This window comes from Cariama cristata, unplaced genomic scaffold (genome assembly GCF_000690535.1).
Source record: "Cariama cristata isolate BGI_N322 unplaced genomic scaffold, ASM69053v1 scaffold20004, whole genome shotgun sequence".
Classification (NCBI taxonomy): Eukaryota; Metazoa; Chordata; class Aves; order Cariamiformes; family Cariamidae; genus Cariama; species Cariama cristata.
In genome coordinates this window covers 32,889-47,229 of record NW_009613745.1, presented here as the reverse complement: position 1 = coordinate 47,229, position 14,341 = coordinate 32,889, and the positions used below count along the sequence as shown (strand labels likewise).

The 14,341-nt window shown below is 39.9% G+C and overlaps 1 protein-coding gene across 1 annotated transcript in view; it reads left to right on the top strand.

The window, feature by feature from the left end:
- Positions 1 to 684: 684 nt before the first annotated feature.
- The window catches only part of MRPS5 (mitochondrial ribosomal protein S5), a gene marked incomplete at its 5' end in the record, with an annotated part of 24,675 nt that continues 11,018 nt past the window's right edge, over positions 685 to 14,341 (top strand). The window contains 4 exons of the mRNA XM_009699147.1: positions 685 to 864; positions 1,605 to 1,730; positions 2,035 to 2,268; positions 6,948 to 6,982. Coding sequence (XP_009697449.1) covers positions 685 to 864; positions 1,605 to 1,730; positions 2,035 to 2,268; positions 6,948 to 6,982 — 575 coding nt within the window. The remainder of the gene's footprint in view (positions 865 to 1,604; positions 1,731 to 2,034; positions 2,269 to 6,947; positions 6,983 to 14,341) is intronic.

The window sequence follows — 14,341 nt, the reverse complement described above, 5'->3', positions numbered from 1 at the left end:
TGCAAGGGCACGTTGCTGGCTCATGGTCAATTTGGTGGCCACCAGGATCCCTTGAGCCCCTTTTCTGCCAAGCTGCTTTCCAGCTGCTCGGTCCCCAGGATGTACTGGTGCACGGAGTTCTTCCCCGGGTGCAGGGCTTTGCACTTGCCCACGTGGAACTTCATGAGGTTCCTGTCAGCCCATTTCTCCAGCCTGTCCAGGTCCGTCTGGATGGCAGCACGACCCTCTGGTGTATCAGCCGCACCTTCCCGTTTTGTATCATCAGCAAACTTGCTGAGTGTACCCTCTGCCCCACCATCCAGATCATTAATGAAGAGGTTGAACATGATTATTGGGCTTATTTCAGATTTGGTTTTCATATCACGTACAGTATTTTATGGTGTATTTATTTATCACTTTTGATTGTGTCCAGGAATGTTATTGCACATTTTGCTGCTAGGACGATATTTCTGCTTTTTAAGGGTGTGTTCTCACTTTATCAGCAATGTGTTAGAAGCCTTCTAGCCACCTTCTCTTTGTGACATTTTCTATTGCAATATTTCCCCCTCACCTTCTGCAACTTGCTTTGCACTTCAAGACAAAAGGTTCAAGTCTGATTCCCTTTGGAAACTAAGCTGTATGAGTAAATACTACTATTTTTTCTTCTAATGTGTATATTTTGCAGGAAATGCTGTTTTAAAAAAGAAAACATCCTGTATATAAACACCCTTCTGTCTTCATTTTCAGGGTTTACTTCTGTGCCAGTGAAAGGAAGCTGCTGTTCGTATTCTAGCCTGGCGTGGGCTTTCCAGACGCGGTGTTCTATCTCTGCCCCCTGGACTACGACAGTTGAGCAATGCAGACAAAGCAGTTTCTTCAATAGGTGTAAGTTTTGAGTTGGATTAAAGTTATTATCTGTAATAACCAGAAGATGAAAATAAAATCTTGCTTTAGAGAGATACCGTCATGAAAATCTATGTATAGTAGATGTCCTGTACACAGCCGCTGAGTGAGAAGGCCTGACCAAAGCCTGAGCCCCGTGATGAGGCTGTTTGAAGTGTCTTACATTCCGTCCTCCTTACATTCCTTTGCATTTATACAGGCAATAAGGGGGACTTTGTATTTTGTCAGAGCATGAGAACAGCAGCAGGTTTATGTTGTTGGTCAACTTTTTGCATTTTGTGGCTTTTTAAAGCAGGCTAACCCTTGGATATTTTCAGGAGTAATTCAAGTTGCCTGTCATTGATATTTGTCCTTGGATAAGTACTTACAGGTATTGCTGCTTTAGGCTACTGATGAATTATTTTCTTGTCATCACCTGGGAATTAATACCTCACTGGTTGGGAATATTTGCCTTTAAATCTTTTTAAAAAACCTTTTTAAAAACTATGCATGTGGCTGTGTGCCTATCTCACTGCAATCATCAGGAGTAGAGGCACATCTCTGCACCAGATACATATACACCTAGTAGGAAATCACTTTCTTAGCAAGGCAATAATCCTACAGTTTAAATCCCAGCAAAGATCAAGCAAGGGTTAACATTTCAAGTTGGATTTTTTTGTTCAGCTTCGGTTTCCAATATAAGCTGTACTTACACATTACTTACGAAAGCTTTTCTATTTCAGTGACAGCTGATGAGCTATGGAAAGGAGCTTTGGCAGAGACTGGTGTGGGGGTAAAGAAAGGAAGAGGAAAGAGAAGGAAGAAAAAGCTAAGGAAGAATCTCAATAAAGGCCAGGAGATTGGTGAAGGTAGATTCACAAAAAAGGGGATGAAGATATGTCGTGACCTTTTCATGTATAGTGTTTCGTGATTTAATAAAATGACAAATTGCTGTTAATGTCTGTGGCGTCAGAACTGCTTGAGATATTTTTGTCTTTTAAACAAAATCCTGATATGATTGTTTAATGTTATTCTTGGATTTTAAATATACATTGTGTATCATAAAGTGCCCTTGAAATATGTGAGAACCTTCCCTTTTATTGCATTTTTCCGGTGTGCGGAGTTTCAGTCCTAATCTGGCATAAAACGTAATTTTTCTCTGTTATTTTTAAGGACGTTCTGGTTTCCTCTGGCCTGGTCTTAATACTCCTGTGATACAAAGTGGGAAAGTCCAGGCGGTTACCCAACGAAAAAAAGAAGAACAAGAGAGAATTCACTCTGAAATTGTTCAGCAGAGAGATACATGGGAGAAGAAAAGAAAAATAAAAGTTAAGAGAGAGGGAGGATGGAGTGGAAAGTGTTGGGGAGGTGTCATTCTGGATCCTCCTGACCCAGGCCCTAATGGAGGTAAGAAAACTCATTATCTATCTTAGTCTTACTTAGCCTTTCTGATAAGGGACTCAGAGAAAGTGAGATCGAGACTTTTCCTGTGATTGAAAAGCAATTTTATACTTGTCTCTTACATGCCCATACATGACGCAAGGCAGCTAAATCAAAGAAGAAGTTGTGTTAACACAGGTGAAATTTGTTAAACCACTGCTTAGTTTAATATAGCTGTTAGAGTACTGTATTATGGTATAGACAGTATGATGTTATACTGTGTTATGTTGTAGACTGTTGTAGGAGTCTTGAAGTATGGAAATACTTTTCTGTGTTCAGCATCAATTGTATTGAGTATGAAGTACAGCCATGGGTTTTTTTAATAGTTTCTTAAAGGATCCTGTGGGGTAAATCAGGCTTTTCTATAGGTCAAATAGTGAAATATGGTTAGAGATGAAGTAGTTTGAATGTAGCTAATAGCAGTTATTTATTTATTTATTTGCTGCCTGGTTAAATATCATCGTGAAACTGGAGATCCTGTACGCAGGGTGGAGAGGTGACCTTAACGTTTTTTACAGTGCTGTTATTCAGACCACTAGAAATTCTGTAGTAGCTTTGTTTAGCATTTAGAAGCCTAACCCTTTTCAACTAATTAAGTATGAGTAACAGCTCATTTTCTTATTTGGCTGAAATCTTCTTGTGAAGCACTTAATGATGCTTGTATGTTTATTACCTTTCTGTAGGCTTTTGTAGTGAGATGAGCTAAGAAAGGCACTTGATGTTTTCTAGCGCTGTTGTTTCAGGCTTGTTGCGGTCATTCTAAGGGTTAAGCTTGTTCATGTTTTCAGAGCTGTCTTTGTCCAGGAACACGTTCTCCCAGCACAAGCTTGGATCTTGGAATGTATGTTGCAGCAGGTCAACATAAATGGGAAATTACATGCACGGGATCACAATTATATTGCTGTCTGATCTCCTTGCAGTCACCTTTGCTCCCCAGTCTGCCTGGTGCTTTGTTTATTAATTTCTTTCTGTCTGTGAATATTTTCTGGTGACATTCTGTCGGACGTTAATTAAAAATTCGGACGTGCTCTGAACCAAGCCATAAGGTAGTGAGAGCATCGTCTTTCCAGTGTGATCTAATGCCTTTGTCTGTGTAGATTGAGGTTACACTCGCGTTTTTGTAGCTCTCTGCCTTATAAATTCATGCCATTGTTGCTATCTCCTGCTTCTCTGTTCCCTTCCCAGGTTTCCCGTTCCTGTAACTGGTATAGATCATTTTGTGGCTTCTGTTGCTGCAGGTCTGAGATGTATTGTTTCCCTCAGATTTACCTTGTGAATTTGAGAGCTTGCCTCCCGATCTCTTCGAGTATTTTTTTTTGTTGTCTTCAATTTTAAGAGCAGTCGATTCTGTTTTAATATCGACACAATACTGCAGTATACCAATGAAAGATTCCTTTTTATATTTACTTCCCTGTGTTTCATTTCATTACTTTGAAAGCGTATATTCTGTGGAAGGCAGTGACATGACAATGGACTTGGCAGACTGTCACTGAATCTTACGACTGAAAAATAGAAGATTTGAGAAATTAATGAATTGTTCCAAATTCCCCATAAGTCAGTAGTGGAATAAGACGTCAAGAAAATTTCATGGTTCTAGTTCCATACTTTGATCACAAGACTATGTTGTTTGTAAATTCAAATATATTTTCAAGTAGTTTATTCCGCTAAAAGAAGTGGCAGCTGTTGCAAACAACACTTATGCATGTATGAATTTTACCTTCCGGTGTTCTCCTTGATTTTACTTCTGGCTGATACTATTGATGTTGATTACTTGCATTAAGGTTGGCTGTGTGGTGGCTGTAGTAGTCAGGTCAAGCTCTGCCAAAAAGAGGAAAGGGTACTACAATCAAAATAGGAAAATGAAACTGTCAGCTTGTATTGTAAAAGTGCTTGAGAAAAAGCAGGTTCTGATTGGTATACACTAATTTCCTTTCACTCTGTTGAAAACTGCAGGGATTTTCAGGTCCCCATAGTTCTTTCAGCATCTTTTTAATCTTTTTATTCAGAAGATTAGTGATTTTGCAGGGGAACTGGGACATTGGCTGTGCCCAAAGCACTGCCAAGGTGGTTGGAGGAATAGACCTGAGACTGCCAAACCCAATGGATCCCTCTGTCCTGAGAGTACGGCGTGGCTGGATTCCCTGCTCTTTTTTTTGAATGAGTTCTGACTGAGGTTCTGCAGTTCAGCCCTTCCTAGGATTCTGGTATTGGATTCTCTAGTAACAAACAGAGGCTGAGCATATGCTGCAGCTTCCCTTCAGCAGCATTCATATTTTCTAACGAAAACAGGGACAGGGAGTTTGTAGAAACCTCCATGTTGCTAGTCTTCAACATCTGACAGATTTGGTTGGAATTGACAAATGCATTTAAAAAAATAAATAAATAAATTGGGGGCATACTGTCATTGTATATGCTTCGTCCTTTCAGGGGGATCTTCTTTCACTATGCCTTTACTTATTGTGCTAGCCATGAGTAGAGAAAGAATAGTATTTTTCAGTTGGAAATAAAATTATTTTTCTTCCAAGTTTACGGTGTTTCTTTGCAACTGAAGAGGCTTCAGAGAGGGAACAGAGTGCCTGTTGGCATTCGTATCCTCTGCTGTGAGCTTGAGGTCTACTTCTTGTAGACTGACATATCTCTAAATTGTGCTGAGATGATCATGTTTATAATCACCTTGGAGGTTAGGTGTAAATGACAAAGCAATGTTTGGTGAAGGAACGAGTCCCCAGTTCTTCACCATTATACTGTTTTCAGCTTTTCTGCAGAATCTCACTATAACTACACCAAGTAAGTATTAGGTGCTTTAATTAACACTAGTCTTCTACATTGTACTGAAATGCTCTTGTTCATGAGATAAATTGGAAAAGCAGGAGGTTGGAAGGATCTCTTACCTATTCTGCTTCTTATACCAAGACGTTGCATTTTATTCCATTGTCTATTGTTTTCAGAGTCGGTAGGTTTTTTTCCCACAGCTAAGCTGATAATAGGATACTTGTTGTGGGAAAATGTATCTGTATTAAAATGTAGATCAATTATAAGTATGCTCTCAATTGCATAAAAGGAAAGAAATATATGTGTAATCTATATGCAGGTGTTTGTGTGGTGGTCAGGTTTCAAAACAGAAACTCGGAGGAAATGGGTCCTTTTTGGCAGTACCTGTGGTTTGCAGCATTTTTGCCTGCTTCTGTAAAGTGGATTTTGAGAAGCACTGGTGGGACTGCTGAAAGCCAAGCCTCAGGGCTTTGCTTGCTGACTTTGCTGCCGCGTGTGTCAGGGTGAAGGCCTGTGGATGAGGTCTGACTGGGCTGCAGTTTGGGTGGGTTTGTGCTCTCTCATTTGAGGTCCTCTCTTTGGAGGCAGTAGGTGCGGATGTCCCTGTGGTGCCCAGAGCTCTCCAGTATTCTTGCTCTTTCTCCCCCCACAATGTAGTAAGGCGTTTCAAAACCACCGTACTTCAAAGAAGTCCCTTCTGATGACAGAGCAAAAACTAACTTTCTGTGCGGTGAAAAGGATGTGTTTGCCGCTTAGAGCTGAATACGTGATGTTCACCTGAACAGAGCTCTGTCTTCAGTGTTGCATCGCCACTGTGATGAGAAGACTTGAACACAGATGTGACACAGAAGTGAGCTTTATTTTACAATGCAAAACACCTTACCTGTTACCAGACCCAATAAATGATGCTGTAATTGTCTTTGATTGGAAAGACAGTTTTTCAGGCAGAATTTGAAATTGAAAGAGAAATCTGCCCATGTGATTCTCGATTATTTGAAGTCACTATGTATTGTTTTGTTTTATCCCCCTCCCCTTTATGGAATTTCAGAGAAATACGTATTAAGAAATACTTGCAATTTCTTTGAATCCCTGTTGCTTGTATAATAGAAGTTTCAGAATGTTCTGAACAATATTGGATAATAGTTTGGCCATGATGAAAGTGACCCATTTGGTGATTTACCTTTTTTTTTTTTTTAACCATTTAGAGCTTTTTCTGAGTGTATATGAGATTTGAGGTTCATTTTCAGTTTTAGAGCAGTATTTAGGGAAGAAGGCGGTTCCTTCCTTTGTGCTACTCTGGTTATTTAGGTTGGACAGTCTTTGGAGACTGTTTGCATCTTACTTCCTGGCATGTACGATACTTAAAAAGATGAGGTATTGATTGTAGTTGGAGGTTGGGGTCCTTAACAGAGCACAACGAATGTATTTAACAGTTGTTATCTCTTAATTATAACAAGAGCTGTATTGTAATTATAATGAGTAGTATTACACTTTCTGGGAAGTTATCATTTTAACTGGATTATTTTTTTAATCTATTTTTTTCATATAAGTTGATTTTACTGAAGAAATGAAAAAAAACCTATGCTCTATGAATAAGAGCTATATGCTGTTTTTTCACTGACCTTCTTCTAAGAGACTTCAGTCAATCCAGTCAAAAAAACATTTGAGGCCTTTTTAAAAGGAAGCAACTCATAAAGCTCACTTTAGATAGGTCTGTTCAAATTATTCTTGCCTTTTCTACTTACAGCTGAGATTTATGTAACTGTAATTTATAAATTAAAATGGGGTGCTTTTTAAGTCGTAGCAGCTCGAGGGAGCTGTGCTGGTGGGTAAAGCAACTCAAGGAAATATAATGCCTTATTTTTCTCCCGCAGAAACATACGAAGATTTTGAAACAAGAGTCATTGAGGTAAGGTTACAAATCTCTTCAAGGACTTTAAATAATTATCACTGTTTTATAATGAGCTTGCAATTATTTAACCAGCGTTGCTAAGTCAGTCTTACAGCAATAGGAGTTAGTGTGGTATTGTGCTTCAGCTGCATGACATCATCTGTCGTTCTTTTCATTGGGGCCTTATCTTCTCCGTTGAGCAAATAATACCTAATTCAGCGGTGGGTTTGAGTGACTGAAATGGCAAATGCCTGCAGATAAAGCTTCAGTAGTTCACATACAACCGTGATGGGGAACCTAGTAAAGTGTTAGGGTTATTTCTCAGCTGAACTGCGAATAGGAAGTTGTATCACTCTGCTTGTAAAATAAATAACTAATTGAAGGGGGGGGGGCAGCGGCACAGGGCAGAGAGTGAGGAGAATGAAGACCCCATTTTGTGTGCCTCTCAAGTAATAAAATACTCACTTGTCCTAGATGTCTTAACCTGTGATATTTGTATCTTCTCGGAAAAAATATTCTGACAAAATTTCCCAGTCATAGTTTTATATCCGCTTTGTTATTGTGCTTATTGACAGAGTAAGGATGATGGTTATGACTAGACTAATGCAAGTCTTGTTTCCACCCTCATTTCTAAACAGATTATATTGCATCATCTCACTTAAAAAATATCTATTAATCAAAACTAGTAACTGGTCAAAGATGTCTGTGTTTCCATATTTTCCTTGTCTGTTTTTTAGTAAATAAGATCTAATATGTGCTGTAAATCCTGCTACCTTTATTTGCAAGTAATAAGGTTGTCTCCCGTGTGCTTATGTCGCAAACTTTATCCTGGTTGGACATCATGGAATTATTCTCTGTACTCTTGAACTCTGTGACTGACTGAGTAGGGCTTCTTAATGGAAGTGTGGAATATTTTAAAAAGCAGCATGTGTGCTGAGATGCATTCTGCGAGTCCTAGGTATTTAATGATATCAGTGAATTGCCTTAAAATAATTTTGTTGTGGTAAGTAAATATTTTTAAATCTCTGTAGCTTCTTAAATCTCTTACGTTTCATGACATTGCCACCTTTTTCAGACATACAGTAACTTTCCAATGTATAACTGGTTGTATGCAATCCTTTGGTTGGTGTGAAGCGATGTTAGCCAACTACTAAATCCCTGTCAGTCAGGGTGTTTGCTGACTGATAGCAGAACTTGAAGCTAAAGGGTAAAGACCTTAACGGTGCCAAAAGAAAGTTCTTTAGTGACTCAAATTCTCAATGATTTCAACAGAAATGCCACTCAGACTGTGGTCAGAGAAGATACTAATTTCAAATATGATAAAGGTGGATTATGCTTTGAAAACAAGGTAATCCATCAGTAATAATTTTTTGCTGGTGAAATGTAGAGTGTTCGTAGTGCAGATATGTGGACCCATGTTACTTCTCAATGGAAAAGCCATTACTGAAGAAGGCAACTTGCGACTCATTCCAAAGCAGACCATTAACGATTAGTGCTACACACCCCCACGCTATTGCAAGGTATTTTATGCTTCCCATTTATCTCACTATTTTTCTTTCATTTCAAATACATTAGTCGCTATGGAAACCGTAGAACTAGTATAAGCATTGTTGGGGGGAATCATGACTTCAGAAATAAATTGATTTCTTGTGAGTCACTTGCTCCCAGTCCAGAATCAGATGATGCACAGCATCCAGAAAGGGAGCAGCTCTGGAAGTGAGCACAATTATTTGCTCTCGGTCATTGCATGTTCCCTTCTCTTCTACTCGCGTTATAATTTTAGTGAGACGTGTGGTAGCAGTGGCTAAGCCATTTCCAACTCCATGTCCAGAAGTTTGTGTTTTAGACAACTGAAATCTCAAGCTTATTTATTTATTTGACTACGTAATTTGTTAGGACTTGATATTTGCTAAAATGGTTGATCCATTAGAAAGCAAAACCCTCTACGGTGTGGCGGATGGACGACTTCCAGCTGGGGGCATCAGAAAGCCCCCAGGTAAGATTTTGCCAAATCTTTCTTGTTCATAAGTATTGATCATATTGGTGAAGGAGGAAGGGCTGGGAGAAATTCAGTGTTACTTGCAGCGCTTTTTGCTGGGGTGCGATCTTGGAGCCACGTTCAGCTCCTTGTGCCCTGAAGCCCACCTCGCCAGCCTGAGGAGCCCTGCAGAGCAGGGAACGTGCCTGTCCATCCAGATCTCTCTGTAAAGCCTCTCACCCTCGAGGGAGTCCACAGCTCCTCCTAATGAAGTATCATCAGCAAACTTACTTAATGTACATTCAACTCCTGCATCCAGATCACTTATAAAAACATTACCAGTCAGTAATCTAGACCATATATATATATATATGTATATATATATGATCTGCAGCAGCTGAACTGTTCACTTTCTGTATCAGATGCGTTTGAGAGCAATGCTGTCCTGTTGGAACTTCCAAAGGCTCTAACGAATGTCCTGCCCGAGTTAAAATTATATTTCCTTCCTTCTCCTCATTTCTGGAGTCCCCTCTCCCCCTGAGTGTAATGAATCCCTCCATCACCAAGCTCATGTTTCTGCCTCATGTTCTGCTTGCCCTGAAACAGCATTATGCAGAAATTGTCTCAGATGTCTCCGCTACTTGGTAGTGCTCTTTTATGGTGATGATGGTGTTGACAAAATCACTTTCCAATATCTGCTGCTCAGAGTGATAACAGCATTGCAAATGAAAAGTAGGGGGGTTTTGTCAGTCATCTTTAAACATTTTTATAGGCCTTTCTTTGCCTTGGTGCCTGAGCCATTTTCTTCCTGAATTAAGTCCTCATCATTTTTTTTCATTTTTAATTTTTCAGTATTCCAGCACTTGGAGTAAGATGAATATTTGTAGGGTCCCTTCTGTTATCTTAAAGCTATTTTAATTCTTTGGATATGATCACTGTTTATTTTAAAACTAAATTGCTGTTTAAGATCAACTTTGAGTTTTCAGAGTCTTCAACAGAATGTGTGGAGTGGTACTGGTATGTACAAGAACAAATAAAATTAAATTTAGTTTAGTGAAGGATATCTTTTCCGTTAATGAGTGTATTCAGTCTAAATCTTAAGATAACATTTATCAAAGGATCTGACCTTCACTGGCAGTTCATATTTAGTGCTCTGTATGTCATGTATATCTAAGCATACATGAATAGAAGCCTATACAAATGAGTTCGGTATCAAGATTTTTTTCTATTTTCTCAAGTATCTCTAATACATTCTTGTTGGATTTGTCACTGTGCCTAGAGATGATAGAAAATAAGATGAGTAGCAAACTTGCACTTAATGTCACAGGTGGTTTGTTGCAATAGTAAATGGGTTACATGCTTTTATACCTTAATGCATATGCTGGTGTGCATATGTTTAGACTTCCCCAAAACGGCGTTTAAAGGATGGTGTTATTGGGAAAACAGCTCATCTGATCCATTTCCATACCAAATTCCCATTCAATAGTATTTTAGGCATTATGTTGAGAATGATAAATGCAAAAATGAACGTTTACATGAGCATTAATGAGGTGTCCTGAATTGCACCGTAGACTTTTTATGCATTCTTATTTTAACATGCAAAATTAATCTGTTATTCTCAGGTTTAAAACCACACATGTGTGGTTTCATTTGAGTCGCTGAAGAATCAGAAAAACCTTCTGTATTATTTTTAGTTCCTCTTGGATCAGGAGTAACTGTACACACAGTAGAGTGGTGTGGTGGATTTTGGAAAACTTGTTAAACTTGTGATTTGTTAAAAGATGTTAACTTTGGAAAATGTGTTATTTGTTAAAGGTCCTTTAAGTAAGTGAGTTTTTGGAATGGACTGGGCACTATGGGCTCTCACTGTGATGTAGCAAAGGCCATTTGGACCACTTAGCCTTTAGCTGTGTCTGTATTGGAAGGCAACTTGTAATAGTCGAGTTGCATGGGCACCGCTCATAAAAGAAGTGATTTTTCTTAATCAGCCCTGCAGTTGGCAGTGCTTTCACTTAGTTGAAAGAGCACATGTCAGAGAAGTGGCTGTTGTTTTGTTACTCTGACGGGTCAGAACTCTCAGTTTGGATACTACAGTAGGGATTTACTAAACTTGGCCATTCTGTGCTGGCATAATTATTTACAGTCAAATTCATTAGATTAAACAACAAGATAAGTTGCTATGCAATGCTTCCATGTGCTGTAGAAATCTGTTCCAATGCTTTATTATATCTGAATAATAATAAAGCTTTTAGAAGCAGACTGGGTCTCTACTGTTGTATAAGGCTGCCACAGATGTGAACTGAAAAAGAGGAGTGGTTTTTGCAGAAGAATAGCAGCAGCAGCAAAAACTTCTGTATTCAAAGCCAGCGGTGAGCCCAAGATAATTGAGTCCCATAATTTTCTGATAACAAGTACGAGTTTTGAAATAAACAGATCTTTTTTAGCATTCTTATTTTAAATGGATGGTATACATGGTGCCGTTTCTGTGTGTCTTTTCCATTATCTTCACAACAGTGCAGGAGATTAATGTTTGCTGGGAAATTATACTTTGCAGCAAGAAACTGAAAGCCATTTTTAAAGGACTGCCTTATGGACAAAGATACAAAAGCCCCTTTCTGTTTTGATTACGCTACTAAAAAGGCTGTGCTCCCTTGCTAAAAGAGAAAAATTGCTTATTAAAGTGTTTTGTTACAACATAGAAACAGAAAAACTAACTCGATTTTTCCCTGCTTGTAAAATAGAGCACAGACAAGGTCAGATTTTCATGTAAACTAGAGAAAAAGCAAGCTTGAGTGTTAAGGGATAGCAGCGGGGACTGCATGTTGGTTTTGTTCCTGGCTTTCCTATAGACTGTTGCGTTACTTAGAGTAGGTGACTTGGGCTACCTGTTTCTTTCTTTTCCCTGCCAACCTGAAGGCACATTTTCTGTTTTGCTCATATATTGTGCATAAGAAGAATTTCTGTGAACAGAACTGGTGGTAGTATTTACTGTTGTTTAACATAATTAAATACAGTTATGATTAAAATACTATTATTACATAATATTATGTTAATAATAATACATTATTAACATAGTGTAATTAAATTTACAGCTGTCGTTGACATATGCCATTCTTATTTTAACTGGAAGGCTTCATTTTGCGTATCATCCATCCTCAGATGAATTTTTCTTCTGTTTTTCTCCAAAATCAACACGGTAACATAGTGAAAAAAGTAGCCTACGTGATACCCCGTGTCATGATAGTATTTGCCTTGTAGTACAGTCAAAATTAGAAAGTGAGGCCCAGTGATCAGTAAGGCCTGAAAGCGCATCCCATGAGGTTAGTGGCCCTGAGGTTAGTGACGTGAAGGACTTTGTCTGAAGTGTTTCTAAATGTATTGTCACAAAAGTGCGTGCAACTGTGTGGGACATGAACACAGAAGAGAGTTATAATTGTATCACTCTATAGTCATTTGTTCTGCATCCACTGAACACAAATGAGTTGTCTAGGTGCAGCAGGGTGTTGTTTAACAGAATATATGGCCATAGTTTCAACTTTCCACGAAGTAGTGGAAAACCCACCAGTACGCGTTTGTTTTAAGACCGCAGAATTAATCTTGGTAGACTTGCTACTTGTGACAAAAAGAATATTCCTTAATAAGCAGTCTAAAACCTTCGTTTCTTTTTATAAGTCATTGGAAATTGTTTTCTAGCTATTGTTTTTGCAAAGGGTGCAATAAAAAAGGCTTGTGGAAAGGAAATGCTGCATGAAATTACAGTGTCTGAGATCCATTGTTTGACATCCTTGACTGAAAAATTACATGGTATACAGGATACTCTCTGAGTAATAATTTACTTCAAATGAAATGTTGGCTCAAAAGTACTTTGGGGGTATTGGAGCTCTAGATTTTGCTTTTAGAACTAAAGGGAAATTTTCTGTTCCCTGGAGGATACTGACAGTGTCTTTAGACTGACAAAATTTCCAACAGTTTTTAAAATAGCAGCTGAAGCAACCTGTCACAGGAAAGGATGAGAGGTCAGAGCTATGCAGTAGAAATTATTTCTGATATTCTTGGAGCCTCTGCTGGGCTCCTGAATTCAAGCCCTCCCTAATGCTTCTATTAAACATCAGTACGGACTGATAATTTCACTAGCTAGCTGTTCCTTGAGAAGGTCACATAGGTCACATCTTAGTAATTATAGCAGAAGACAGACTAATTTGCCTTCTCCTGAAGCACTGCCCTTGCCACTGCCCACCACGAGCACACTTTTAGGGAAACCAGATGACACCCTTGTCAGCAATACTCGTTCTGCCTTCCAGCTAGCTCGTGCAGTTTCTGATCCCTAGGTACGGTAGGTTTAAGTTACGACTGGGAGATGCTCTGTCACTGCGGTACCAGCCTGTGCGGCCGCTGGTGCATTTCACGGAGAAGAGAAGGCTGATAGGGGCATGATCCAGGTAACATGGGCTTGATTTTTGTTTACAAGTTTGTTACTCAGTTCTTCTGGGTAGCTGTCTTCCCAAGCCTTTTAGCTATGTCCCTGAGCCTCTCTCGGCTCACCTGCGTTTTAGTGCTTTTCTTTCTGGTTTTACCCGGTCTCAGGTGGTACCTCGGCGAAGCGCTGGGGCCAGAGGCGCCGGTGCCCGCGGGATGGGCTGTGCCAACGCTCTGCGCTGCCTGGCAGCAGCGGAACGGCAGGGTCGAGAGCGTGGCTGGAGGCGGCACGTTCCTGAAAGTCACGGCTGGAATATGATTTCTAGAAAGGAGGGCTTTCCAAGGGCAGTCGGCTCGGCCTGTCGTTCAGTCTGCTTTTACAAGAACAAAACCTCTAGGGAGGTGTTGGGTTTTTACCTTTTTCTGACCGAGTGCAACAGCTGGTGAGCACTTGAAATCACGGTAACCCTTAGCAGCCTGTCTCTGGCTGCAGCCTGTTTCCAGGCTTTCCATCCTGCCTCTGAAACTGTGCCTTGCTATTTCTCCTCTTAGCAAATGTTTGAGGTGGTTTCATTTTGTACTGAGAGATGCTGTTCTCTCCTCAGCTCTCGGAAGAAAGCTGAATTTGCATTATCACCACTGGGTGATGGATGCCGGGAGGCAGTGGATTTGAGGTAGGCTGTGGGTAAGGTTGGGCACGTGTCGGTTTTCAGATGTAAAAAATTGGTTTTAAATCTGGCTTGAGTGGCAATCTGGTAAATAGAGGTGATGACGTCTTAGTCTCAGTCGCTTTTCAGAGGTCATGCTGTTTTAAAAGTGGCGTGCTGGTGGTCGTGCATTAATTAATTCCAGTGCAGTTCAATGCTAGGGTTTCGGCTGCGTGCCGCCTTCCCAGGAGGGAAGGGAAGCACTGCCGGGGGGGCACGGCCGCCTTGGGGGAAGCGGGGCTGCGGCGAGCAGGGCCCGAGGATGGTGTGGCTCCA